Source organism: Stegastes partitus, unplaced genomic scaffold, assembly GCF_000690725.1.
Source record: "Stegastes partitus isolate 25-593 unplaced genomic scaffold, Stegastes_partitus-1.0.2 Scaffold786, whole genome shotgun sequence".
NCBI classification, from domain to species: Eukaryota; Metazoa; Chordata; class Actinopteri; family Pomacentridae; genus Stegastes; species Stegastes partitus.
In genome coordinates, this window is record NW_007578517.1 from 267237 (window position 1) to 295098 (window position 27862).

General features: G+C 43.6%; 1 protein-coding gene across 1 annotated transcript in view; it reads right to left on the minus strand.

Moving 5' to 3' along the window:
• The window catches only part of LOC103364851 (protein unc-13 homolog B), a 64808-nt gene extending 37662 nt beyond the window's left edge, over positions 1-27146 (minus strand). Inside the window, exons 1-8 of the mRNA XM_008292120.1 lie at positions 27000-27146; positions 19114-19143; positions 12033-12132; positions 8002-8119; positions 7251-7374; positions 5564-5637; positions 5288-5333; positions 2720-2933 (exon numbers count right to left, since the gene is read on the minus strand). Of these exons, the coding sequence (XP_008290342.1) occupies positions 2720-2933; positions 5288-5333; positions 5564-5637; positions 7251-7374; positions 8002-8119; positions 12033-12132; positions 19114-19143; positions 27000-27021 (728 nt within the window). The 5' untranslated portion in view covers positions 27022-27146. The remainder of the gene's footprint in view (positions 1-2719; positions 2934-5287; positions 5334-5563; positions 5638-7250; positions 7375-8001; positions 8120-12032; positions 12133-19113; positions 19144-26999) is intronic.
• Positions 27147-27862: the final 716 nt, after the last annotated feature.

Consider the following 27862-nt stretch of genomic DNA (forward strand, 5'->3'; position numbering starts at 1 on the left):
GAGAGCTAAACAATGAGCTCATGGCATTTTTTACTCCTGAAATACCCTGATCAGAAGGAGTGTGTGATTGGGACTCTCCTCTAGGATCCTTTGATGTTGTATTTTGGTCCTCTCCAAAAGAGTCTGTTCTAATGCTACCCTGAGAAGACAGTCTAGATTTGCTTGATTTCGGAAGGGAACCATATTTGCTAATTTCCTCTTCTTTTTCAGCGAGATATTCGGAAACCGTTTCAACTAGACACTGGAGCTCATCCATAGGATCTACATATTCATCACTTGGTTCTTCTACTGGAGAGAGCATCGCTTCTGAAACCCAACCTCCAGTTTTAGACTTTGCACTCTTTTTCTCCCGAAGGCCCTGAGAATTGTCTACGTGGCCCTCATAAGAGAACGAATATCTGTCTTTGTAATGCGTTGTGTTCTCTGAGTGAAAGTCCTCGCCCATAAAGGCAATGCCATCGATGTCCTCCTCTGCTTCTGTGGGATAGTGCAGATCCTGGGAACTCTCAAATTCAAAATCAAAGCGTGCCCTCATTCTAGCATCTTGCTCTTTTTTGTATGCCACATAATTCTCCAAAGTGTTGTCCAGCTCGGTTTTAGCCCACATCCTCGTCTTGTAGAGAAGCCCGTTCTTGTATGGCCTGAGGCACGATGTCATGCGTTCCTCCTCTTCCTGCATCTCTGCTACCTGCCGCATAAACAGCTCTCCTCTCTTTTCACGGAGGACTGCAAGGTCAGAGGGAAAAGTCTCTTCTCTGTACTTGTCTGCCTCTGTGCTGAGGAACACTCCTGGGTCCGTAATCTTTTTCTTTCGCCGTCGATCGATAGTGTCATAGCCCTCGGGGTAGGGGGCAGGCAGAAAACCACTACGTTTCGTATTTTGACGGATAGGTGTGGCCGATGGCTCGGGGTAGGGTCTTCCCATTCGAAAGATAACACTGTCTTCCTCATCATCTAAGAAGTCTCTCAGCTGAGGCTTGCTCAACCGTTTGTATTTGTTTTCCCAATCCTCGACCCCCATGCCAGAATCTACGGGTATAATTCTGACTCTTCCTTTCTGGTTTAAAGATCTTATGTGGGTAAAGAATAGATTTAACAAGGGGATGGGAATGGATATAGGGACAGAGAAAAAAGCAAATAAAAAGAAAAAATGCAAACAATAGGAAGTTAAACAATACAAAAACAATGGAGAAATTAAGACATGCATAGATTCATGCAAATGCAAACAAACAATTGTGCTTTTCAGCTACATGATCACTGTTGGGACAACGTTACAGCGCTCTTAACGGAGATTAGAGGTTAACAAATATTTAGCTTTGACGACAGATTAACAGAGCTAAGCTGCCTTTAAGACAGCTGCCTTTAAAAAAAACTAAAACATACCTGACACATTTCAGCAGTTTGGCCTGTAAGACTGTATCTGTATGCAAGTGTGGGATTGTGTGCATGTGCCTTAGTGATTTTAGATCTTTGTAAATCCTCACAGCAACAGTCACACTTATCAGCACTTCAACACTGAGTCTACAACAGTGTTCATGAGAAACACATGGCAAATCACCGCCATATGGTGCCTGGTGAAGGAGTTTTAATCACCAAAGAACAGGAGAATGTCGGTCACTGAGCGTCTCCCTACAGAGGTGTGGCAGAGGGATTCCTCTGTGATAGGGCTAAAGCCTAGTTCAGAGCCTTTGAAACTACCAGGAGTTTGAACCAACACAACAGACCCTCAAGACAAAAGGAAACAAGAACAATGAGCTTTTCCTGGCTGTATTCCCATTTTTGTTTCTGATGTAGAATTATCCGGATCAGCGTCCTATCAGGCAACAGGCAGATCTGTAGCGGTCTCACTGGTGTGCATGCATTCTGTGACGAGTGCACAAGAATAAAGTCTTATGGAGCAAATATGGTGTAGTCATAATCATTACAATAAAGAAAATGTGTTATATTTGTAGCAGGGATATTGTTGGTGCCGTCCGATGATATTCTAATTATTTAATCCCCACATACTCTCATCGCTGGCCACCTCAACAACAAGCTGACTTCAGTCACACAAAACCAACAAGTCTGATGTCCCTCCCAATGTAAAGAGGACCACCTCAATAATGTCACCTGATATCTTGTGCAACAACGCTTTAACAATGTTGGATCCTTGGTCAAACAAACTGTTTTTCAGGCTATAAAATCAGGAGCACAACAGTTAAAATAGCCACTTCCTTCTCGGTAAAACAAAAACTAATCTTAGTCCTATTGTCAGCTCTAGATATATATACATATTTTCAAATGATAAAATAATAGACATTGGACAAACAAGTGAATTTATTATTTCAATTAAGTGGAATTTGCTGCTTTTTAACTTAACTGGTTAAAACAAACAAACAAACAAACACAGCGTGACTGTTTTTTGTTTTTTGTTTTTTTACACTGTGCTGAAAGTACAAATGTGTTGATTTAACTCAGATTTGAGGCCAAATATATCATTTAGCTCCATCATATGAAGAAAAAATGATCATCTTTTGTCCCATTCGTGTGTGAAAACATTCGCCAGGCGTGGCTATTGTGCTGCATTTGAAAGCACCAACTCACAGTGGCTGTTGCAGTGGGACTACGCTCTCTGGCTGCACCGGATAAATGTGCGTAACTGTGAGGAAGTGAGGCTTTGATCAAGACTGACTGAATCAGTGAGAGTGTTGATGTGTGACTCTGGATGTGCTCCGTCTACCTGGGTCCTCTCTGGTCCCTGTAGTCCAGGTCAAAGCTGTGGTCAGAGTCTCTGCAGCTGTCTTGGTGATGCTGTGCCCGCGGCCCCATGGGGTACTGGTGCATGGACGAGTTGGGCTGAGCTGTCGTGTGGTAACGTGGAGGCAAACTGTTGCTGGTCTCACTGCGGTAGTCGCTATCCCGGTCCTCCACTGCGCTGTCCTGGTCATCCAACGCTGTAGCAGGCGACAGGACAAGCTGGATAAACTGTCTTTCCTGACACTTGGAGCAAGCTAGTGCTGCGTATGTTTTCTATGACAGCAAGCATTTTAAAAAAAAATCTTGCTGAGTTAGTTTGAATTTTCCTCATCTGGACAGAAGAGTTGAAGAAATAAACAAACGAGGCCAGAAGGGAGCTTCCAAGGGTCCTATTTTAACAATGCAATGACAAGTCCTGGCACAGAGACTGTGTGGGTGTCTCCAAGTGCACCTGCAGCGAGACGCAAGGGCAAAAGGGCAAAATGTGGAATAGACACTGGGAGGTGTTCAACGGATACAGTCTGAGCATCGTTGTCTGCATAGAGCAGAGCTGCATGGTCTGAACACACAGCAACACAAATCTGCAGCCACAGGTCGATAACGTGTCTGTTTTTAATGACATCTGCACATTAACTACAGTAATTATAGGAAATGTTCGAGTTTACAGTTTATTACACCTTAAATTCTCATCGTAAATGAGTATATGATGATGCACTGATTTTGCCAATTTATGCATTTTAAAAATAAACCACTTGTAGTAAAAAGAAAGTCAGAAAAGACGAAACAAAGGTGACAGAGACATGCTGCTGTAATCCAACATCTTCCTCATCACGAAGCAGAACAAGTGACTGGTGACCTGTAGAACTGTTAGAGGTCACCATGTAGCAGCCTGCTGTCATCTGCAGGTGAGTTATCCAGGTAAGCCTAGTGTCAGGACACGCATAAACCTACTCCACTGTGGCGCAGCCCTTCTCAAATCATAGCTTGTAAATCTATTGACAAATCTGCCTCAGAAGACTGCAGCGATTTAGTCATCTGAAGTGAACCTTGTCCTGGAGTACAGAGCAGAAACTCTCAGTCACTCATTTTAATCTACAGAGAAATCCAGTGTCCTCATGCTTTAAGCACATGAATGGTCCTTTCTGAAACTGTGTCTTTTATTTGCGGCACAAAGTCACGTTTTCCACCAAAATACTAACAATTTGTCTTCTGCTGCTTCACTTAAATGAAGCTCACACTTCTGCAGCACACACTGAATTTTAAGGTCATGAAAACACCACAACACCAAAACACTGCTTGCACTGGTCATTGCAGAGCTATGAAATCAGGGCCCCATAGTCCTCATGTATGCAGGCTCTAGCATTACATGGAAGGCGACTGATTTGTATCAGCAGATGGATCCATTACCGAGAATCATTTTATTAAATTTATTTCAAAATACTGAAATAAACCTTTTTTTTTTTTTTTAAAGTGACCTTGCCGATCCCAAGAGTTATCTTGGAAAGCTTTTCTAGAGTGGACCATGAGGCAGGTCTGCAGGGTCTGCCCAGGTCCTGGACAGGTGAGCTGGGTTTGTCTTTTCTGAGCGATAAAGCGAGAGGCTGAGCGATGAACTGTCTGGACAGACAGAAAAATGTGAAAGTGACAAATATTGTTTAGTGAAGACTGCCACCTGTCATCCCCATGATGAAACTGCAGTTCACAATCTTCAGGGTTTGATTGGGGCTCTATGGGTCACCAGCCTTTCAGGAATAATTCTATGAACCCTCTTAAAAAATGATTGATCTCAGTATTATTACTGACTTAATTTGTTTTCAGTTTCAGAGTGAGAAGAAAAAAGGTGTATTGATGAGTTTCCCTGGCTTTTCTCTAGAATGTGTGCTAAACCAAGCCTGTAAAGAATAATTATACTGTTTTATAAAAATTATCTGACATCGGCACAAAGCACACTGTAAAGGGTCAGAAGACAGGAAGAGCACAATAGGACGGCCAACGAGGAATCAAGGAAAACGGTGAGGAAACTCAAGTGTTGGCATGAAATAATGTGAATAAAACGCAGGGGAACTCCATAGATGACACGTTATTGGGGATTATGGGTGGTTATGACATGCAGAGGGGACGGAGGGGTTGGCCGGGGCACAACTTCATTAAAGTGTGTTACATACTCAGTGGGTCGGCCCATCCGAAATAGTTGCCTGGTGAAAGTGCACATGTTACAGTGAGAGGTAAGTCAGAGGAGGCAGGGTTTGTGCAAACAAACGAACGAACAAAAAAGTGTGAATGTGTACTAGTGGGAGAATGAAGGGAGCCCATCAGTGGAGCAGAAAACATCCTCATACGCTGCCACAGCAGCGAGAATTAGATTTACATACATACAGGCTCTCTGGTAGGATGCAAGATCACAGACAGACTTACTCTAAAGAATACATTCCTTCACTTTCAACTCTTAAACCTCCAAAGAGGTGAAAATAAATAAGTCTGAGGGCTAGGGGGTGGAGCATTGGCTCCATCTAGAGGACGAAAGGAGAACAGTATGTGCATGCACACTCACAGCACTGGGAAGCTGCAAATGGCAGCGGGCGGCTCTGAGCGTCATCCTGAAGAAGGTACCACAGAGAAGAGAGAGAAAAAACACAGCAGGCATCAAGAGTCAAGCTTGTTTTCCATTGTCATCATTACTGAGTAGTCCATGAGCTCTAACAACAGAAGCACACGTCACAGGTAAGCGTCATGAGCACAACAAGCGCTAAACAGGTGATATGAAAGCCTGCTGGTATTCCTCATTCAAACATATCTTCAAAAGTTGACTTTCTGAACCTGCCTTTACCTCATCATGCAGTCCCATGGTGTTGATGCGCTCCAGCTTGCCGGTCCAATACTGCGCCTCATCATCTGGGATATCTGGTATGAAAATATGCATCCATCACACACATCATGAGTCATATTCCACTATGTAACAAGGATATCATTTCTCATGAGCTGCTTAAGAATTAAGAACTGAAAGTTGTCAGACAACACCAGAACAAACAAAATAATTCCGTTACAAGCTGTAGGTCCATGAACAGGACTCACAGTAAAACCTTTTCCTGTCGGGGTTAACCAGCTACCATTCTGCATCACATCAGGCTCTCTCGCTGGTCCCACTGTTAAGGGGGTTTGTGCTGTACAGCAGCCAGATGCACATTAAAGGCCACATGCACAAAGGCCAGGGCTTCAAAGACACGCCGACCCACGGCTTTAATGAGCGGCTTTGGTGGCCCACAGTCACGATGGGCTCCTGCAACCATGAAAGGTCTCGTCTGAAAACAGAGAGAGAGGCTCTCTGTTTCTTACTCGGCAGACAGCAGACACCCTGTTTCAACTCTGATGCTTTGGATCACAAGGCTTAGGTCGTACATGCACAGCGTCTGGCAATGTGAACAGTCTAAGTGGAGCTCAGGCTACAAACACAGAGGGACGTTTTCACCTCCCAGTCTAGAAGAGCACTGAAACAAATAAGATTCTTTGCATGAATGAACTCATCCTGGTAGCTGTGAATGGGACTTTTGTATAGAAAACCTGCTGATTATATATTAAACTGGCAAATTCATGTATTTGTGCTACATGGCTAGCACCACATGGCAGATAGAAGATTAAATCTATATTCATGATTTACCGAAGACACCAAGCGAATGTTGCTCCATGCCTGCTGGCTGTATCAGTCACTATCATTGTTTAAGGTGACGTATCAGCTCAATGTGGGCATTTTCTGCATCCAGAAGAATTATAAACGCAGCTTTCACGACACGCATTTTAATGTTGCTGTGGCCGATACCAGATGGTTGTGAAAAAGTGCAACTGGACCTAAACTCATGGTCATACTTTCTTTTTTTTCAGGTGCATAATATATTAAAGCATTTCTAATGGTTCATTATTATTCCTGTTGCTGCTATGGGACAACTGGGGAAGGACCAAATAAGCTAAGTTAATAAAGAAAGATCTGCCATTGATGAGTCAGCGCCCTCAATGTATGGTGGACGGACACTTCCCAGTGCACCTAGATAGAGAATAGCAGACAGTGAGGTAAGTATCCAACAACAGTTTCCCATCATCAGCTGTACAATAAAGGAAGCCTTCTCTGCAATCGGCCCCTTCACCCTTCTCGTGTAGACTGTTCACATGGTTCATATAGTTTCTATTCAAGCCAGGTCCAGTATTCTTACATAAGGTCAGAGAACACCAGGATGACACCAGTTTCTTACAGTGCCCCAGGCTGGACATCTCTTCCTGTGCAAACCCACTGCCGACATTTCACAAGGAACCACTGTAGCCCTTGTGTAACTCAGCGGATGAGAGTTTGATTTGCTCTAAGGTGGCCAGGTTCACCGATGTGCTCTCTACGTCACTAATGCACCCACTGAAGCGACAGCAAAACATCTTGCATAAGCACTTGAACTTTTCAGAAGTGCGGTTTATCGATCGTAAGTTTACTCGAAATCTACCGTGCACTGAAGATTTTCTGACTGACATCTCACCAAAAGGCAGCTCAAAGCGAGTATCCAGCAGGACTCGATGAGGCGTCGGGTTCTTGGTGCCGCATATCTCGTCTTCTTTCATCAGGACCTCAGCATCCAGGAATATCCACTCACCTGAGCCCTCCTGCAATTCAATGTGTACATGTACATTTATCTACACATTTGTGTTTGCCCTTCTATAGACTGTACAGGATGTCAAGTCGCTTTATTAGTCCTCTGATTCATTTTGCTGGACAGTCAAGTCAAACGGTAACTACAAATCTGCAGATGTGTCATTTCTGAATACTGTCCTGTTTCTGACTCACTTTTGGCAATTTTAAATCAAATTTACACCCTCATTCCCTCCTCTTGTTTTTTCCACATTCTACGGCTGTTTTGTGTCGTTGTTTTTTAAAGCTGTCTGATTTTGCTCTTCCTCTTTTACTTTTCTTTTGACTTTTCATTTTAAAGTTTTACATCTTTTGCATCCTACCACTATCTCAGAACGTGGCTGTCCTGTCCATGTACATGTCTAATGTGTGTTCATACTAAATCTTCTTTGTATGCCACTTCCGGCGTACGACTGTGTGTGTTCTCTCCCCCATAGTTTGCATTTTGTAACCTCTGTCCTCGTTCTGTCTGTAACGTGCACCTTATTTCTGTACTAGAAAGCACTCTGGGTGCGTAAATAGCACTGACTTGACTCATGAGAAACCCGTGTATGGATTGAGGATGGACTGGTGATTGATTTTGTGTGGACGTATGTGCTAACCTCTGATGACTGTGGGATGCTCTTGAGAGGAATCCAGGCGGTGCCCAACATGGTGTCCCAGATGAGGCCTTTGTTCCACACCTCAACAATAAGGCCGAGGTCCAGCCGGTTGATCTCACTGAGCAAAAAGGCAAATAATAAAATAATAATAATAAAATAGCTCTACTGATAAACAGCATGGAAAATGTCAGTGGATAGAAGATTGAAACTATAACGGTGTAGTTTGCAGCTCTGTTATCAGGATTTTTACTTTAAGAAAATTCCAATATGACTTCAAGGCCTGACTCAATTAAAGCGGTTCCTTCTGCCTATTATATCTTCTCCAGACGCTACCAATTGAAATAAATGATCAGCAATTCACTGAATGGGATAAGCTGATTTCCTGTTACATTTGGATGAGTAAGAAACCAAGAATACGATACAAAACAATGCAGACGTCAGTAGAGAAAGAGGGTATGGCGCTGCCAGGTTTAAGGGATGACTGTCATGCAGCACAGCTCAGAGCACTGGTGTGTCTCTGTGATGTAGGGCAAGGTGGAAGGAAATAGAGGAGACTCAACCTACAGCACCACCAGTACAATAGCAGATAGTAAACTGATAAATAACCTCCATGATAAAGACAAGCCCTGGATAAAAGTAACTAAAAATACAGCAGAAAATCATCAACCACCATCATCTGAAGGGTGCAGAGAGGACACTGGGGTGGTGTGAGTATGATCCAGATTTTATGCCAAACAGGACAGACGTTAGATTCAAATATGGAGGAGTACAGGGCTCACTTCTCACTGTTGTTTCATACAGATTGTAAAAAGCTTTGACATGTGCAAGAAGGACCATGAAGTGGAGAACAAAGACTTCTGTAGATATTTAAGCATCGACTGAATGAAATGATGGCTGAGGGATCAGAGGAACTGGGCAGTGACAGACTACATGGTTCTGTGTATCCGGGAGTGGACGAGGAATAAAATCCACATTAGATAAAAGTCTTCACGTCTCCTCAAACCCAAATACTCAACATGTTAAAAGTAAATGGGAAAGAGAAGGAGGAGAGCAAATAACTGAAGAGGAATGGGAGAATATTTGTCCATTACAATGGAAACTAGTCATTCACACAGCTGGAGGGAATCCAGGTGGAAAGTATCATGAGATCCTTTATCACCTGCACAGAACAGACACCAGGGCGTAGGTACAACCTGTTGGAGGTTGTGTGGTTCAACCACAGCCAGTCATTAGCACATATTCTGGGCTTTGGTGAGAAGTTCATAAATGTTTGGAAAGTGTGTTTCCCATAATTATTCCATTCAGTGCTTTCACAGTGTGTCTGGGAGCTGCTGGACTGCACGCTCAGTCTGCAGCAGACTAATACTGATGAGAACATGACCTGTGGGAGGAAGAAGGCCTCGATAAGAAGTGGCTACAACCAGATGCTCCAACATCAGGTGACTTCTATGAAATCATACATGACATTTACATGATGGAAAGACTGACGTTCTCTATAAAGACACAATCAGAGAAGTTTGAGAGCTGGTGGACACACTGGGTCGGGTCTATGGGTCCACAGAGACCAGACTGACTTTAACCACCCTTCTGTAAAATACTGATTCTACAGGATGAGCAGATAGATCGTGGTGTGAGGGTTTCTTCATGAGTGGATGAGCGACAGCCTCTTGGTTCATGGGTTTGTTGGATCAGGAATGTAAACATCTGCTTAAAATGAAAATGAAACGGAGAGCAGCAGCTGAAAGGTTAATATCACTGAAACGTGTCGTAGACTACTGGGCCATATTATACATGGTATATACGCAATATTTGAATGATTTGAACTTGGTGTGAATGTTGGACTATGTAGAACCTCCCTGATAAAAATAAAATAAAAAACAATTCCAATACGACATTCAATTAGCAGTTTCTACATAATTACTGTCACCACGGCCCACTGCCTGGTTACAAAAGCTACGTCCCCTTTTTGTTGAGCAGGAGCCGTCATAATCCATTGCAGCCTTGTTTTGTAATTCAACAGCTATTCAAAGGGCTCAGAAACAGCTTGATGACAGCAATAAAATGGCATATCAATGTTGAAAGGAGCCGCATGACAAGGGCATTTGCATATTCTCATCTGTGGCAGTTTGCAACTCTCGACAGGCCAAACAAAAGGAAGATGAGAAAAAAGATAATCAAAGAGAGCAGATAATTGAGAGAAGTGCAGGGAGGGCGCTGAGTATCAAGGGGGTCCAGGTGCACGGATAAAGGCTTCCTAAATCATTTGCTCCTACAACACGGCCCGGAATAAACATGTTGTAGCGACGCATAACAATCCAGCTGTGGCTAATTTTAACAGGGAGACTGTGTTGTTCATGCGGCGACTTAGATTCTGTTTTCTCGTTGTGTATGAGCCGTGTCTTTTTCAAAACGCACAATTAGGCTGCGGAGGCAATGTTTGCTGACTGACTGGATTCAACCTGCAAATGCCCACCTGACGGTACAGCAAGCACTCATCACGATGTGGAAGGCTGCTCCTGATCACGTTTCACATCAGACACACAAACACATAAAGCTTCAACTCAGTTCTAGTGCTCATTTCCAAAGCAAATAAGATAGATGTGTGTCAGACACAGATCAGGGTTGAACTGTGTCATAAACTGCATTTACTTTTTTTTGCTGAGCGTATCCAACCCATGAAGACAGATCTGAACCTTCTATGAACACATCTGACTCAAAAAAGCTGATTTTAACATTTTGGTCCAAGTTATGTTAATAGGAAAACCGGATAATGTTTGGGAAATTGACTTTTCCAGATGAATATAACTCTTAGATCCACGATACATGAAAATTAGTATGACGATGGATAACGGAGATTAGCACAAGACTGGAAACGGCTAATCTGCCTCTGTCCACAGGTAACGAAATCCATCTGTTTTCACCTCTAAAACTAATATTTGGGTCGATTAATATGTCAAGAAATATTACAGCTTGAATAAACAAACATGCAAATAGAGTTTAAGTTCAGTCATTTTTTTCAGATAAGTAGTTAAATGGCTCACGATTGGAGCACCAGCATCGAGTTCTAACCAAATGAGCTCGTTTTCCAAACTATCAAACATTTACCCTCATTTTAAAAACTATTTTACTCACTGAAACACTAAAAGGAAAAGATGCAGCTGCCTGCATGAGCGAAACCGTCAAAAAGTTTAACCCAAAAGACAAACAAGCAATCATGAAAAATGTCAAAAGATTCTCTGGTTTTTGGCATTTTCAAATAAAAAATAAATAAAATAGCAGCTGAATGAGCAACTGCAGGAAGTTTTACTGAATGAATTGGTGGCAACAACAGCAGCTAGTCAGCAGGTCACAGACTAGCATCATTTGTCAGCTTCAGTCTCTTATTTCCTCAGACATGTATTTATGAATATATTTTAAAATGCAATAGAATTCACTAGATAGCAGCTGCTGAGGCTCTCAGCTAGAAAATGGACACGTGTCATTTTTAGAGTTGACTTGAGCTGCGCCGGTGTGACCAGTGGTAGTGAGCGTTTGCTGGAGACGCTAATGAATGATGGTGTTTTACGTTGAATCGCATCGAGCTGACGCATCGTTAATGGCTGGGAGAAGGATGAAGGTCTGGAAAAACAAACACCGTTCCAATGAGCGAGTTCACAAAAGACAAACAATGACACACATGCAACAACGTGTTGGCTTCCTCGTCACCATAGATACCTTTCAGTGGGAAAGGAAAACAGGGAAATTAAACCAATGAATTACGAGGAGGAAATGGACAACAGCTGCTGAACGGGACACTTTCTTAGAAGGAGCCGTCCAGTTTTAAAAGCAGCTGTGAGCAGGTCTGGGGTCGGAACGACAGAAAAATACAAGCCTTTATTGAGCAGTTTTGCTGAGACGGTAAACGTGACTCCTGGAGCAGTGCAGACATGCTGCTGGGTCCAAGCCGGAAGGATGCACCGCCTTCTGCTTCTCATAAATAACGCATGGTTTTGAAGGAAAACAGTGCAGCGTGTTCAGGTTTAATAACTCACAACATGAAATCTTGCTCCCAGCAGGGCTGGTCCCCGCGCACCGTGATAGTTGTGCTTTTAACATTCTGCACCTTCAGCGTCACGTAGGTGTTGAACTTATCTGAAACAAAGGAAAAGGGAGATTATTATAGTGAGGTTACACTAAGAGCATATAACACATATAGATGAACACATATAGGAGACAGAGAGCAGAAGAGAAGACACACTGGAACATCACAGTGATAACAATCTGCAGGGTGTCTGCTGGACAGAACAGAGCAGCACATCACGCAACACCAACCAGGCCAGTTCTGCTCAGTTTTGTGTGGGTGAAGAAGACATCAGGAGAACCAGTGAGAGTGAAAGCAGATAAATCTCCTCCCCCACCGACCATGTCAAGCCAAGTCAAGCCCGGGCAGGCGGGGCCAGCCAACTGACCCCGTTAATCACAGCTAGAGTCGACGCATGCAGTCGACTCAGAGCGGCTGACATGTCTCTGCTGCACTGCGAGGTACAGTCCTTCACTTAAACTCTGAACATATGGTGAGGAAGCAGGTCTGCTGATGATGTAAGCGAGCCACTCTTGACCCGTTACTACTGCAGAAAAGGTCTCCGTCAGTCCTGATATCATCAGTTCAGAAAATCCAGTTGGGTCAAAGGGGATGGTGTCGGCTGAATTGAATTCTCCTTTTTCCACCATGGTTAAAGCTGACAGGTGACTACGTCTGTAGGAAATGATCCCTACTGGAACTCTGCTGGCTGCTGAGGATTCGAGTGCAGACAACATTCACACCAGTGACTTCAGTCCGCCTCCTCTCAGCCAGTGGTGCCGGACAGCAGAGCCACAACCAATGTGTGCACCAGCTGTCAGCGCTGGGTGGTGATGGCTGACGGCTGGGGGCAGAGGGGGGGATTAGACAGCCCGTGTCACAACCACCAGCGTTTCATTTCCTGTGGTATGCCACGGAGCGTTAACACGTGCCTGCTGATGTGCTCAGCTTCGCTTGACCAGTTTGACCAGCTTTGCACCGCTGGTTGTCCTCCCTCCGACGCCCCCTGAACGGGACCCCCCACCTGGACACGAGGGGAGGGATGAAATGCATAAGATGTGTAGTGTGGGTAGTGTGACTGACGGGACGGAAAAATGTGTTTAAGATCTGTAAAATCATATTAAATATGAGCTACTGTGGTCAGTGTACATCATGATTTATCACATTTTCCGGACCTTCAATGGGTTTTGGCCGACAGCAACAGATGCTTCATCACAGCGGTGCCGTACGACTCCCTGACAGATCTGGACACACTTAAGGGACACCTTGGTCTCCACAATCCATCACTGACCATATGTCAATACGAAAAATACAGCCACATCAAATAATATACCTTTTTTTTAATTTTTAATTTGAAAGAAATTTGCTCAACAGAAACAACTTTTTTCATGCTTGTGGTCAAGCATTTGATGACAACAGTATTCTATAAGTTTGGTTCTGTGTGATCGGAACCGGCAGCTGCATGTGTTTCAGAAAATATCACCAGCTGACGTACCTTTTCTTTTAATCAACTTGTGCTCAAAGATGAAACTTTTCACGGCGGTAATCAGAGACTACTTGATCTACCGGCCCAGTACTGCAGGTTCTGAACCAACAGTGTGATGAGCAACAACACTAACACAGTTCAAACATAGCCTCAAATTTCAATGCTGATTTGTCAGCTGACATGTAGTAAATCCTGCTGCCGTTCTCCATGCATGCACACAGTACAGTAAACATACACCTACACACACACACACTATCCACCTTGTGGTCTGTGGGAAACACAACCAAGGAGTCAGCTGGTCCTTTATCGACCTATCACCTGACAGCACTGAACAAAGATTTTCCTGGTTACCCCGGCAACATACATAACATTTATCTTGCACATAGCAGCAAGATAAGTCAGCTCTTGACACAACAAGACAGTAAACAGTTGACACAGGCGGATTCGTACAACGCTCCACTGACACACAGCATAAATAAAGACATCTTAGGCTCCAAGTCTAAAAGCTGCACAGGAAGCACCCGCAGAAGTCCTGACGTGATGCTCAAAGCACTGTCCATCAACAAGTGCGATAAGTGACAGGACACAAACTTAATTAGTGTTTTAAGGGAACAGTAATGACAAAACACAGGCTTTATTACAAAGGAGCCTGGGGGATGCTCAAGCCTTTCCCTAATTAGATAGGCCAAGCCTTGTGCCACACTTGGGCCGGCTCCCATGAATAGCAGAGATGAGATAAGGGAAGAGGATGTATGGATTAGACAGGAGCCACTTAGTGGCGGTGGGCCCTTTACAGCATGGTTGGTGCAATGTGCACTGCTGAGGAGGAAGCAGCAATAACTGACAAAGTATGTCTGCACCCTGGTACCGGACCCCCACTGGACCTATGAAGCCAACACCAGTATCACTGTTGGAGGATCACTTAATCAAATAACACATCAACCTTTAATTTAATGTAAACATATGACATAGATATAATATTACCTACAAAGATAAACTAGGCAGGCTGAGATATTGGCCTCTATGAATGTGGTGCAGACAGATTGATAATAGTGTATACGCAGCCTGATAAGCAACAGGAATGGCAGCACGGAAATCCCTAAACGATCTGTCCCCTTGTCAGATGTCCTGCTTCGTATATATCTGAGTCACAAAACAAATTGTTCCAAGTGACTCACACCAAGACGGTTTGCTTTAATCTTTGGGATTTTTAAAAAAATTTTTTTTAGACAAGATGTTATTAAAGGCTCTAAACTCCCACATGTGAGCTGGACAGTGATGGTGCCATTCAGCAGCAATTTTTGACCCAAAAAACTTAATAAAATACAATTATTAAAAATAATAGTTGAAGGAAATGGATACTGTACATACAGCCTATAAAATGTCTTCCTTTGTATTTGCTGATATCTACTAGTGCATAGAGAGCAGCAACACGTTCATACGACCGGCTGTGTCAATGTTCTGGTCTGGGTCCAGCACGCACACACACAGCCATGATTAAACTGCATAAATCAAGGCTTTACCGAACCTTATCCAAAGCAGACACTGATAAAACGCTTCAGGTCAACAGAATCTCCCTAATTGTGAGCAGAACTGGGCCCAGCATGTGAAAACATGTGTAGACCATGTCTATACAGACTCCTAACTTGAGCAGATGCTTGACGGTTCTATATTGCTGCTACGTCTCTTTATCGAGCATCTGATGCCTGCATTGTAGTTGATGAGTTCAGAACAAGATGGCTTTTGAAACAGCTCGACGTGAAGCAGTCAGAGGGGTTATCAGACAAGCCCTTTCTCCATTTAGGGTAAAGATCTAGCCTTTGACATTACATACTGTATAGGTTTACTGGCAGAGCACCGAGAAAGACCCAATCAGTGGAAATCTTTTTGTTTTGCCTTGTTAACATGTCCATGATGTGTTTTTATATGCAGGAAGACATACCATGAGCGAAACAAGCAGTCGATGACCTGGCAGACGTTCTCCACCTTTAAGCTTCAGCGTAGTGAGGACAGAGTCAGAAACAGACTCAGACCGTGAAGGTTTCCTCTGTAGTAAACCAGAAGGAACCAGTCCCCCCAGCTTACCGCAGGACTTTCTGTATCATAGTTCTTCTCCAAAACCAGTTTCCATTTCCAACATGTCCAACTCCAGTATTACAACTTGTCCCCGTGTAGGACAGAATGGTGTACAGTGTTTGAGCAAAGTCGAAGGTGAGCTGGTGTGCTCCAGCTGCACTGAGCGTGGGTGAAGAGAGATGTATGGACATCATAGATCTGCACACTCCAAAGGAGGCAAGAAATACATCTAAGCCATTTGAAGGCAGGAAGGGATTATTGAAATGGATTAAAAACCTTCTAAATATGTAACTCTGATACACACATTTCAGTTTTTAGAGCTTTAATCAGTAACTGGAGACTTTAACGCTCTGGCTTAAAGCTGCTGGTAACGGAGGCTCAAGATAAAACAAGACAGTAGATTTCAGGCAACAATCAACTACAAGTGCAGTTATAGTTAAATGTGTTTCAGCCGCACCTAGAAATGATTTGGTTGTATTCTGGATGATTCCTGTGAAGGAGAATTGTGTGGCAGGCAGGGAGTGAGCTCAGTGCTGACAAAGTATGAAAGACGTGTTCATCTGTACTTAAGGGTAAGTCTCCTGTTTTAGGCTATAACTTACCAAGTTTTTTAAGTCCGTGAGGGTTTGGCACTTATGTTTCTAACACACGGACACATACGACTGCAGCCACCTAGTAAACAACTCCATGGTCAGTGTGTTGTGAAGAGGAAGAATCCGATGAGGTGGATTGTGGAGCGATGTTTTGAGGCAGCGCTCACTGCTCCTTCTTGCGAACCACCCACTCACCCCGGAGTCCTCAGCCTCAGCCTTCATTCATTATTGACTGATGATGATTTTTTTTCAATAAATTAGTCAGGAAAAGGCAGGCAGTTGGAAGGCTGACATTTCACATTCAAAGCACTCATCAATGTTGCATGCAACAAAAGGACATGAAACTGCTGCGGGACGCTTCTACTGTTGCTTGGACCACCTCATGAGAAGTTCCTCCTTCATCATTGGAGTTCTGAACTTGATATGTTTGCAATAGAACTGGGAAGGAGATTCTAAGCAGGCACATACATGTCCAAATGTCCAAATCCAACAGCAAACACTCATTATCAAGCTAAAGTTAACAGTCAGTAGAAAGTAAGTCAGCTGGCCCATCCACGGTCACCTTCAGTTCTACAGTGTCCAGGCACACCTCATAGCGTAACCACAATAAGTCCTAGAAGGTATCCAGCTGCTAGGGTGGTGAAAGCACAATGCAAACACCATCCCAGACGAGCCTTATGTCAACTGTGAAGCCTCTTCCAGTAAGTGACGTCTTCCTATGCAGAGCATGTTTCAGTTATCACGAGGAAAGAGGACTGCTTGGTTCACCATTCCTCAAAGCTGAATAAACAGCGGGGCCAGATGCAACCCAGCCTTTTCCTTCCTGCACTTCTCACAGAATGGGAGGTACGGTGACATAATGGCCATAAAATGCAGAAACTTACCTCAAAATCCTATTTCTTTAAGTTAAGAAAGGATCAGCAGAGCACAAAAGCTTTGATACACGATCGATGGCATTTGTAGGACAACAAGTTTTTTTGGAGCTGTTGTATCGGTGAACTTTCCCCACTGTGGGATCAATAAAGTTATCTTTATCTTTATCAACATAATCAGGCTCATCGTAGCAGGATGGTGGCCTCACACAGCCAGACTCTACACAACACAATGCTCTGGTATAGAGTGGACAAACAAACAGAAAACACTCATTTGTTTGTATTGTTTTAAACCTATCCCAGCTGTCTTGGGTGGGGCTAAGCTAGGGATGCAACCATGGTGTGAAGGGATCATTGTTTCAGCAGATCATTTGTACAGTGGGAGGTAAAAAAAAAAAAAGAAACTGTAGGGCTGCTTACTGCACAATCCAAATCCTCACTGCTGCATGGAAGCCGTTGTTTTCTGTAGTGACGGGGATTTTGAAAATGTAGCGTCAATAGCAGAAGAGGAGGAAGGGCATGGCCCATGGCTGGCTTACACCTGCCGCCTACATCAGGTGAGCGAGCCTAGCAAAACGCTGATCTGTCACCTCCGCACTTGCCTGTACAAACATTTGCTTTCATCTTAAATAATCTTCCAGCTCTCCATATTGCAGACACCTGATTCTTAATTCCCATCCATCCAATAAACACATTGTGCACACACACTGTAGATAAATAAATGTGTCCTGTCCTTTGGAAATCCTGTAAAACTCACACCCAAATATAGTGATAGTAACTCTAACAACTACAGTCTTTCAGGCACCCATGACCAACTTTGTGCTATTTTAGCAGAAATACTGTAAAAACCATAAACATGATGTACAGTGCAGTATAATGGAGCATATCAGCCGTAAGTCATGTGGTGTGGATGCAGACTGAGCAGATAGTGATAGACTGGCTCCTCTCATTTCATTCTACAATAACATACACAAAATAAATTGAGAGACAGTCATTCATAGCATCAACTTAACATTCAAGGTTCTGAATCTCTGATAGGACAGTGCAGACAAATCCGTCTCTTCCCAGGAGGAACAAAAAACGGACTCCTGTTTACACTTCACCAAAGGGAGACAAGTGGCTGAACCAAATGATCCCTGATGTTTGCTCTGGGACAGGTGTCACATGTGTGGCCCAGAGGAGGGAGGAGGGCCCCGCAAAGGCCAGCAAAGCCTCACAATCACAATCCAATTTCTCAGAGCGGCAGAGCCACTTGACAACTAAGACACAATGCAGAAACCTCACCAACCTACTGCAGGTGCAGGAAAAAGGCACTAAGACAATTACAAGCTGAACAAATGCAGACACCTGCTGGGGAATTAGCTGTACAGGGGTCAGCTGAGGACTAAGAATGAGAGCAAAATATCAGCAGAGGTGACTTTCTGTCAGTGCTCCCGTCCCCTCTCGCCAGAAATGTCCCACGGCTTAGAGGTAGGCGTGAGCTTGAACACTGGAGGGATTTGCTTCGGTGGGGAGCGTGGGGATTTGGACTTAGCAGCCACCGATCTAAGCTCACCTGTGAGCGGCCTGGCATGGAAGGACGCGGTGTTACGTAACACAAAAATCAACCCTTGCGTTCGGTGACTTGCCAGAATTTTAGTGATTAACCTACTTGAGAAAACGAGTGCATGTGGCATATCTCCAGCAACTCCTCCTATAAAGAAAATGAGCATTTACCAGAAAGCTTGAAAGCGAACTGTTGGGACGTTTGTTGTCCATATGGCTACCATGACCAAACCACTGTGCACGTCACCAAGTTAATTTACCTACAGCTCAACACTTGCCTTGTAGACGTTGTCACCTCACAAACACTGAAAGAACATCAACAATCCCACAACTTCCATGAAAACTAAGTTCCTCTGCAGCTGCACAGCTTCCTTCTCAAGTTTGTGCAAAAATGTGACACATGAACAACATCAGTGCTCAATGAAGATGAACAAATACAGGAAATGTTAAATTAAGTTTGTGAAGAAAGAAAGCGCTTACCTGGCGATCCATGGAGCTTGGCTTTCTTTACTGAAAAACACACAAAGAAAACTATGATTAGGCCACTGACAATCACTCAGAGTCCACGTCTTTAAAATCTACGGACTGCTAATACGTTGTTGAACCAGAAGATAATTGAAAATCACACGTCAGCAATGCAAACAGACCTAGGCATGTAAAACAGAGCCGCTCTCGTGTTGCTGAAGCCTCTCACAGTCATTAATATACAGACAAGTGGGCCGTGAGCTGGTGAGGCTCGTGACACCTGAATCACACAAACGCGTCACGTTGTCGGCCAAGAGCAGAAACGCTTAATGTGCAGCTTGATCAAAATAGGGGAGATATTTTATTGGTCCACTGCTTTGGTTACGAGGAAAACAATAGCATCCGAATGTCTGCTCTTATACAAATGCACACCAGGAGGAAAACAGTCAAAGCATCACCTTCTCCTACTTTTATTTTTAGATGATTTATATTTCTGAAGTTTCTTTGGAAGTTTTCACCAAGGAACAAACTACAGGGATAAAAATATATAGCCAGGACTTAAGTGCCAACAACTGCAGTTCCTCCAACTGCCACTTGAGGCAGGTTGCTATAAAGTAATTCAGAATGCACAGAATCCAATGTTAAGATAAGATCAGATAGATAAGACGCCTAACTTTAGAAATACACATGTGCAGACAGGTACAGCCGCTGTCCTGGTCTCTACAGCTACCAATCCAATGGCAACTAGGCAAAGGGGATGTTTCTGTAACTGGTCCATTTAAATTGTATTAGAGCTTAAAGTCATGCATAATTAAGGACATGGCTGCCTTGAGTGACAGGTGGGTGTTATTCATATTCTGACTGATGAGTTCTGCTATGAGATGCCACAGTCACTTCAGAATTATCTGTTAAAGCCTGCATATGGGAACATTTGTGGGCATGTCTAAAAGACACAACATAATCCTTTAAATCATATCAGCAGAACGTAAGCAGGGCTTTTCCTGCACAGAGAAGCTGGCCTCAGAGGAAAAGAGTGACGGAACTGAAAGTGACAACAGCAAGTCACATTTTGAACTTGTGTTGGAAACTGGGGTGGTCTCTGTTTATCAGACAGTCACTACCAACAGAAACATGCCGACGACTGAAAAATCCGGTTGAACAGAGAGTCCGATGGTGCTCCCCGTCATGCACAGTCACACCTTCAAATACCCGCTCTGAGCTCCAGAAACCTCTGATACCACATTAAAGATCGGCACCTCCATTGTATCGGAGCTGACAATACATTTTTATTTGATTGCGCAACAACTTCAATATAATCATGAAGCATAAGCCAAGACAGCTGCATTACACAACGCAACAGCTGGTAAATAAACACATGAAAAAACAATAAGAAGTGGACTGAGGCAGATGGACACTACGGTACAAACAAACAAAAACAAGCCCAAAAAATAATCACAGCAGGCATCTCGTAAAATCTCAAAACCAAGTACGTGAGAGGAAAAAACACTTGCTGCTGTATTTGGGTTTATTTTTAGAACTTCCATCTTTAGCCCCTGGACGCATCCATACAATAACATTTATGGGATTGTGAAGCGCTTTGGAGGGATTAGTTGTGATTGCTGTGGCAGGGTTATGTGTTCAGGCATACAACCTACTAAAGCTCTGGAGCCGGAGTTGGCAGATGGGCAGGACGGGATGAAGGAGGCACAAATGAAGCTTTGATATTTTCATGAAGCGTTCCCCGTCTTCTCTCTGTGCACATGAAACAAGTCTGAGGGACAAAGTTCTGATTTGTTCCCTCATCTGTTTGCTATCATCCAATTATTCTTAGTTATACGGATTATAACACAAAGAAAGTCTGAATGTGAGTACAAAGGCAGCTCCATGCATCAAACTTCAGATTGTAACTTCGATTTGAACTGAACTTCACTAAAGGTCAGAAAACCTGAGCCGTTTCCAATGTTGTCTTTTATGATAACAATGGGGGGGAAATGTGATTATAAAAGGGCAAAGACTAAAAGAAAAGACTCCTAATAGCTTCCAACGTATCTCCTACCTGATGCATAGCTCAGTGTGAAGCGGAAAACGAGCAGTGGAAATGCTGAGAGAAAGCAGCTCAGTGTGTTTCTGTGGTTTTTTCTGCCTTTCCACTACAAGGCCAACGGCTGCAACAGTGGCCTTATGTGTCCTGATTTGCATGAGGATTTGCAGGACTGTGGTGCACAGGGGCAATAAACCAGAGGGGCCATTATGGTGGAAAGTGATGCTTATCATGTTGTGTCGGTGGCTGCAGAGGCCATTCAGTTTGCTATTTGGCAGGGCTAGTTGCCCAATTACCCAATAAAGCTACTGTTTTCTTGCAGCTCCTTTCTCTCCCCAGTGCGCTCACCTGCTTCTGAACATGTCTGGAACTTCCTTCAATGTCTTTAAGCTGGTGCGTGTGTTGTCGCTGTTAGCCATGTAGAACTTTTATTTTAGAACAGTTTAATTCATGTTGTTGTGTGGAACTTGTTGTTCAACTTCATTAGCACCAACACCCCTGTTTGAACCCTCTTTTCTCTCCGTGTTATGAAATGATTAACGCTCCGACTGATTATTTACATCAATACTGAGATCACAATTAATTATCACAATTGTCCACTGATTTTAGGGACAATATACTTTCATTGGCCCTATTTAGATAAACGGAGCACTGCTTTCACTTCCCCGTCGTGCCAATTTGTGCCGATGTAGGACTTTTGCATAAAAATAACACTTAAAAAAAAAAAAGGTTCATTTGAATTCACTGCAACTCCTAACGGCAAAATAAAAGTAAAATTACACCCAGAAGGTCTCACTTGTTGATGATTTAGCATTATTTCAAAAATGCCTCACATGCAGGCTCCAGTAGATGCTACGCTAGCAGCCTCTCATCGCCTCACTTGGTACTGCACTTTAATGTCCGACTTTTCCAGCTGAATCGAAGCGATTTTATCTACACGACTGTTTCCTGTCAGCTTATTATTCTAGGATTCAAACTTGTTTAACTGAAAACGAAAATCATAAATGGGACTGAGCCTCTAGAGCAGGGGTCTCCAATCCTGGTCCTCGAGGGCCACAATCCTGCATGTTTTAGATGCTTCCCTCTTCTAACCCTAATACCTGATTCAAATGATCAGGATGGTTATCAGGCTTCTGCAGAGCTTGATGATGAGCTGATCATTTGAATCAGGTGTGCTGGAAGAGAGAAACATCTAAAACATGCAGGATTGTGGCCCTGGAGGACCAGGATTGGACACCCCTGCTCAAGGGCCTCTTTACAGCCCTTGAGAACAGTGTTTGTTCAGTTTAAAAGTACATCTCTATGTAGTGTGTAGGGTTAGGGACGTGATTGACTACACAAGCAAACACCCCAAACAACTGCCATCAGATTTAGCTTCAAATATTTCTACATGCCTGATTGTTATTTTTCTTAAACAGCACCACACATTTCAAACTGGAGAGAAAAGCTCTGACAAGAACAGAAAAAAGACAGCATGTGTGAATTAAGCAGCACCGTCCCAACAGAAAACTCAACCAACAAGTGAAAACAACAGGACATCACCAGTGGAAGGTCGGCTGGAAGCAGGAACGTAGGAAACGGAAGTGACAGCAGAGTCTGCTGCTGCTGCAGCCAGCAGTGCTGCACTTCCTGTGTGACGGCTGTTGGATTTGATCAGGTGGAGGCGGTGGAGGAGGGAGAGAGGCGGAGAGAAAGCAGCAGATGGCCAGGGGATTACTCCCACAATCTCTAAGCGCTCGCTCGGTCTCACTCTGCCTCTTCTCTCATAATTCCACTACTCGCCACACTCAACCACTCGGCCTGCAGCTCTGCATCACTTTAGCCCTGCACGGCCCGTCCCTCGTCCTTTATAAAATTATTTCCTTGTAATGTCTCCTCGATCGCTGACTGCTGCAGAATCACAGCCAAACTCCAAACAAAGAGCCGTGGCGAACAGCACCATGGAGTTTTGGTGTGTTCTTAATCTGTGCTTCAAGCACTGAATGACTGAGATCTCTGCCACGGCACAGAGCTGCTGCATCACCTGTTTGAGTAAACCTGACTTTGACTCCAGGTCAACAGAAGGATCTGCATACAAAAGGCACGATGATGCATGAAGTGCGCTCCACATCCTGTGTGGACACTGTTGAGCTGGACGTAGCAAACATGGAGCCAAATGTGCAGCTTTCACAGATAATTACTGCTCGTGTTATTTGCAGAAAGCAGATCCACAATACTGTGAGCATAATGCCCTAAAAAACACCATTCCTGATTTTTAAATGTTAGTTTATTTTGTCTGCATCTGGAATTAAATGTCAGTCCCAGTCTATAACTCACACAGCATAAGGAGATCTGCAGATCTATGAAGAACATCTTTCTTTCCACCGTTCTGTCGTTCTGCTTTTCAGAACTTTGCATGCTCTACTCTGTAACTTGTACATCTATTGAATGCCTACAAGAGCTTTCTCCCAGTTTGTTCTTGTTAAAGGGTTTTGTCCGGTCCAGATTAAGGATTTAAGAACAGATATATCATACATGTAGATTGTAGATGCCCTGAAGGCAAACTTGTCATCGGTATGCGATACTAGGCTATGCAAATAAAAACGACTCGACAGCGTCATGTAATCCACATCTGCTGCCATTTACAAACTTTATTTACTGTAACTGCATCAATGTCCCACATCCCAGCAGCCTCCTGCACTGATCACACGTCAGGAACAGCATCCCTTCAGTTGCAGTACTACAGCATCGTGGGGTCCATGTGAGCCTTGTGTCCACTCAGCCCTGCCCTGATCCACAGCAAGAGTCCCCCCACACATGTCCACTTGTAAGGGCAACCACTTAGCTGTTGTGTAAAGACATCGCCATGGAGATGAAGCATCTCAGCTAGCAATAAATAGGCAACAATGTCAAGCTGTGCTATCAGGGGATGAGTCACAATGTCAGCTAACCACACAAGCCCTACCACAGCACCCTTTGCTCTGTTATCCACTGGCTGCATAACTCCTGCCGGCTTTAACTTCACCCATCGATAGGTGGACAGTCTGAAAGCTCCAGGAGTCGTTCAGTGAAATAATCATTCTTGATTGCCAGAACCATTGATTTAAACTTTGTCAAGTAAGTGGCACCAAACTGACTTGTTCCCTTTCGTGAGCTTTTCTCCCTCTCAGCTTGGTGCATCGACGTCCACATTACTCCTGCAGCTCATTGTGGGATCTGAGAAATACCTTCATCTTTCTCTTCTGTTTCTTTATTTAATTTTTGGAAGGAGCAGACAAGTTTAAACGGAGTTTCTTCTGGATTTTATGTTCACGTATCCAAGAGCTGTTGTTGTTTCCTACTTTTGGATGACTCTTTGTGTAGCAACCACTGACACAATGATGATCTGATGATCTGCGTGATATTTATATGAAGGTCAGTCGACTGCATCATTGGAAATACCAAGCTTTCCCGTACCGCCCCGCCTCTACAGACACCCTCTCACAGTACATGAACTGAGCCACACTGAACATCAACAGGCATAATGAGCGTCAGCACGCATTTCACGAGTGAGCCAACGTTTACATTTGATTTATTGATCAAGCCATCACATTGTGTATTTGCTTCGCACAAGTTAATCAGAGTTGAAGCTGGAAAATGTAGAGACCAAGAGCCCAATGAGTGGCAATCAGAGGCTGCCGTGTGAGAAAACGGACCTCTCAGCTGCACCGAGGGTGTCGAGTAGTCACTCCTGTTCACACTGAAGAACAAGAGGCAAACAGCAAGAAACCTACGCGCTAGCTTCCTAGCTGCCAGCTAACTGGCTATCTACCCAGCAGACCAACGTGGGTCATGACAGAGTGGGGTAATTTAATTCTAGGTTTGTGTTTTATTATCCTCTTTAAATGTATTATAAGATTTGTGCTCTGAGAGGAGAACTATTACTAAACAGTGTCCTGGATACATTTCCAAAGGCATAAAGACACTTAAGATTAAAACAGAAGGTGTTTGCTTGGCTGTGCAATCGCATAGCGGAGGGTTCTGAACAATATTTGAACACTATTACATGAGTGTGATGGATGTGACATGAGGCCTTAAAAAGATGGTGTGATGATAGAAAACTGCAATTCACTTGTAGCCCATGTGTTTTGGAGCTTTTGACACCCAAATAAAAATAATTAGACACGAGAGGATCTATCAAACCGATGCTGAGAATGTAAATCCTGTCTGCCAACAAACTGGATCTCCCAAAATCCTCAGGATACCTGAGGAAGTGTTCAGTTTAATCTGGGCTCCATCGCTGGCAGGTAACAGAACACTAGTAGCTATCGTAGATAGTTTTCCACAGAGTCTTCAAACAAAAAGTGGCAAACTGTTCCTACAAGTTAGGTTTTGGTGTGTACGTATACTACATCAGTGTCCATATTACTGGACCAATTTGATCTCAGCTTGTTAAACCAGTACACTTAATTGTACTGCATCACTCCTGTAGAGGACATCAAACGTTTTACAAGGTGCCACCAGAGAGAGAAATGAAAATCAAACTACCACTGGACAGTAGACAACAAATCAGAGATGATATGGAATACTTTTTTGATGTATAGGCACAGTGCATGGAAGTCTCTGGAACAGTATTGAAGTTGTATGTGCGATACATCCATTTCCTGGTCAGCATTACTCTCACTTAGCAGACAAAACGCACGTTTTTTTGTTCATATTGTAAGAAAATCAATGGTTGATGGTATGACCTACAAAAGAGTACGACCCTTTAAAAGCCAGCCAGCAGCCTGTCAGTGACGATCTAACTTCTCACACAGGCCACCAAGATCATGTGACGTGTGCATGCAGGTGCTGCTAACAGTGGCTTTATTAGCTCCCTAAACCCTAACCCAACAGGACTGGACTGAGCTGCTGGCCGTCAGTCTCTATGTCACACAGCTGGATACTGCATAATGTGGTTTGCTCCTGTAAAGGATGCACGACCATCCTTTTTTTTTAAAAATGTTAACCCACCCCCGTCTGATGTGCGTCACCCGTGTTGTAGCTGAAATGCATCAATGCCAGGAGGCCTGGAAGCTCGCTGGAAAAGGTCTGTTAAGGTATTGTTGTCATCATTTGGTCCTGAAAGTTCTGCTGCTGTTTGTTTTATTTAATTCATTTTATGTTTGATTTGACCTTTTTATTACACTGACTGATTAGAAAAACCCATCCACATATACATTAGTAATGTTGAGAAGATAACACTGAGGCCAGTCTTTGAGCATTTCATTTAACAGCGAAGACTGGAAGTAAAGCTCTGGTCCCAGTTTGTTCATAAACATCATATTTCCATCAGTAAAGAGCGTCATTCAGGACTAATCTGTTATGTTCACATCCGTTTTTCAGGATGATAAATGTCCTTTTGCCATATTTTGCAGTGTAGTTTAGTGGTTACTAATCCAGTCTAGATTCACTTAGAGAACAATGATCCTTTTATTGTTTTATTGTTGTAAATACTACATATTGTATGTGTCCATCTGCAGCTCTTGTTGTGAAATAGGATCACCTGTAACTGATGTAAATGATGTTCCAGCACCCAGCATAGTACACACACAGTAAACATAAAGCAGTCTGCTGGGCCGGAACAGCTGGTACCGTGTGGTGCCTTGCTCCAAATAAATAAAACCATCACATCACATCCGAGGCAGAAAATTACCTCTGATAGGACTTTTTTAAATTTGGGGTTTTAAAAACCTGAAAATCAGGACAGGACAAACGTACCAGTGTCTATATTTTAGTTGTATCCTTGAGGGTGAACCACTGAACAGACTGAATAAAGAAAACATCAGCCTAAGTTTGAACAGACTCACATCAGAAGTGGTTTGGAAACGTGTCCAAGTGCAGATAAAAAGAGAAAACTTACCTCTGACACACAGTAACGACATGACAGCGCGCTGCCAGCGACGGCCCGGACTTGGACAGTTAGTGGAGCAGGCTCTCAGCACAGATTTACTGCGGAGCTACCGTGATAACATCCTGAACACAAACACTTCCTCGAGGCGCCGCTGAACTCCTCCGCTCGCTGCTCACAGGTGGGTTTGTGGAGCCGGACTCGGGCAGAGAGCAGCGGCAGCCCTCCGCCGCCGCCACGCCATTATTAAAACTCATCACAGACTCGCAGCAGGCGGACGGACCGACGGGCAGGGAGGGGCGGGGTCAGGGCACCTGTTACAGGCGGATCAGGTGTCCAATGGGAATGCAGAGGGGCGGGGCCTCCGCAAGAGTTTCCACCAATCGCTGAGAGGGACGAGCCGGAGGAAGACAGGTGACGCAGACAGGTCCTAATAAAGCACCTTGAACTTTATGATAGAAGGAAATGTGCAGTTTGATTGCATTATTATATTATTATCATATATTTATGAGTTAATTAGTTTTCTGTATGTTTTAAAGCACATTCCTATTTAATTATTGGGTCTTTATGAATATGAGTCACCTGAAGCATCACTTAGATCTGAACTATAATATAATTTTTCAGATTTAACTTTTATCAATGGTTCGCGCAGTATCAGTTCCAGTATCATGTGTAACATCTCATTTTTATGTGCAATTTTCTGATTAAATGGGCAATATTTCTTTTTATTTCTCAGGTGCTTCATTTGTTGTTTTGTGTCTTTTGTAGCTGTTTTAATCAGTCACTTTGGATTACTCTAAATCTAACCAATCTGCCTGTACATATTAGAATAAGGATTACATTTGGGGGTTTGGGTTTGGGTTTTGTTTTGGGTT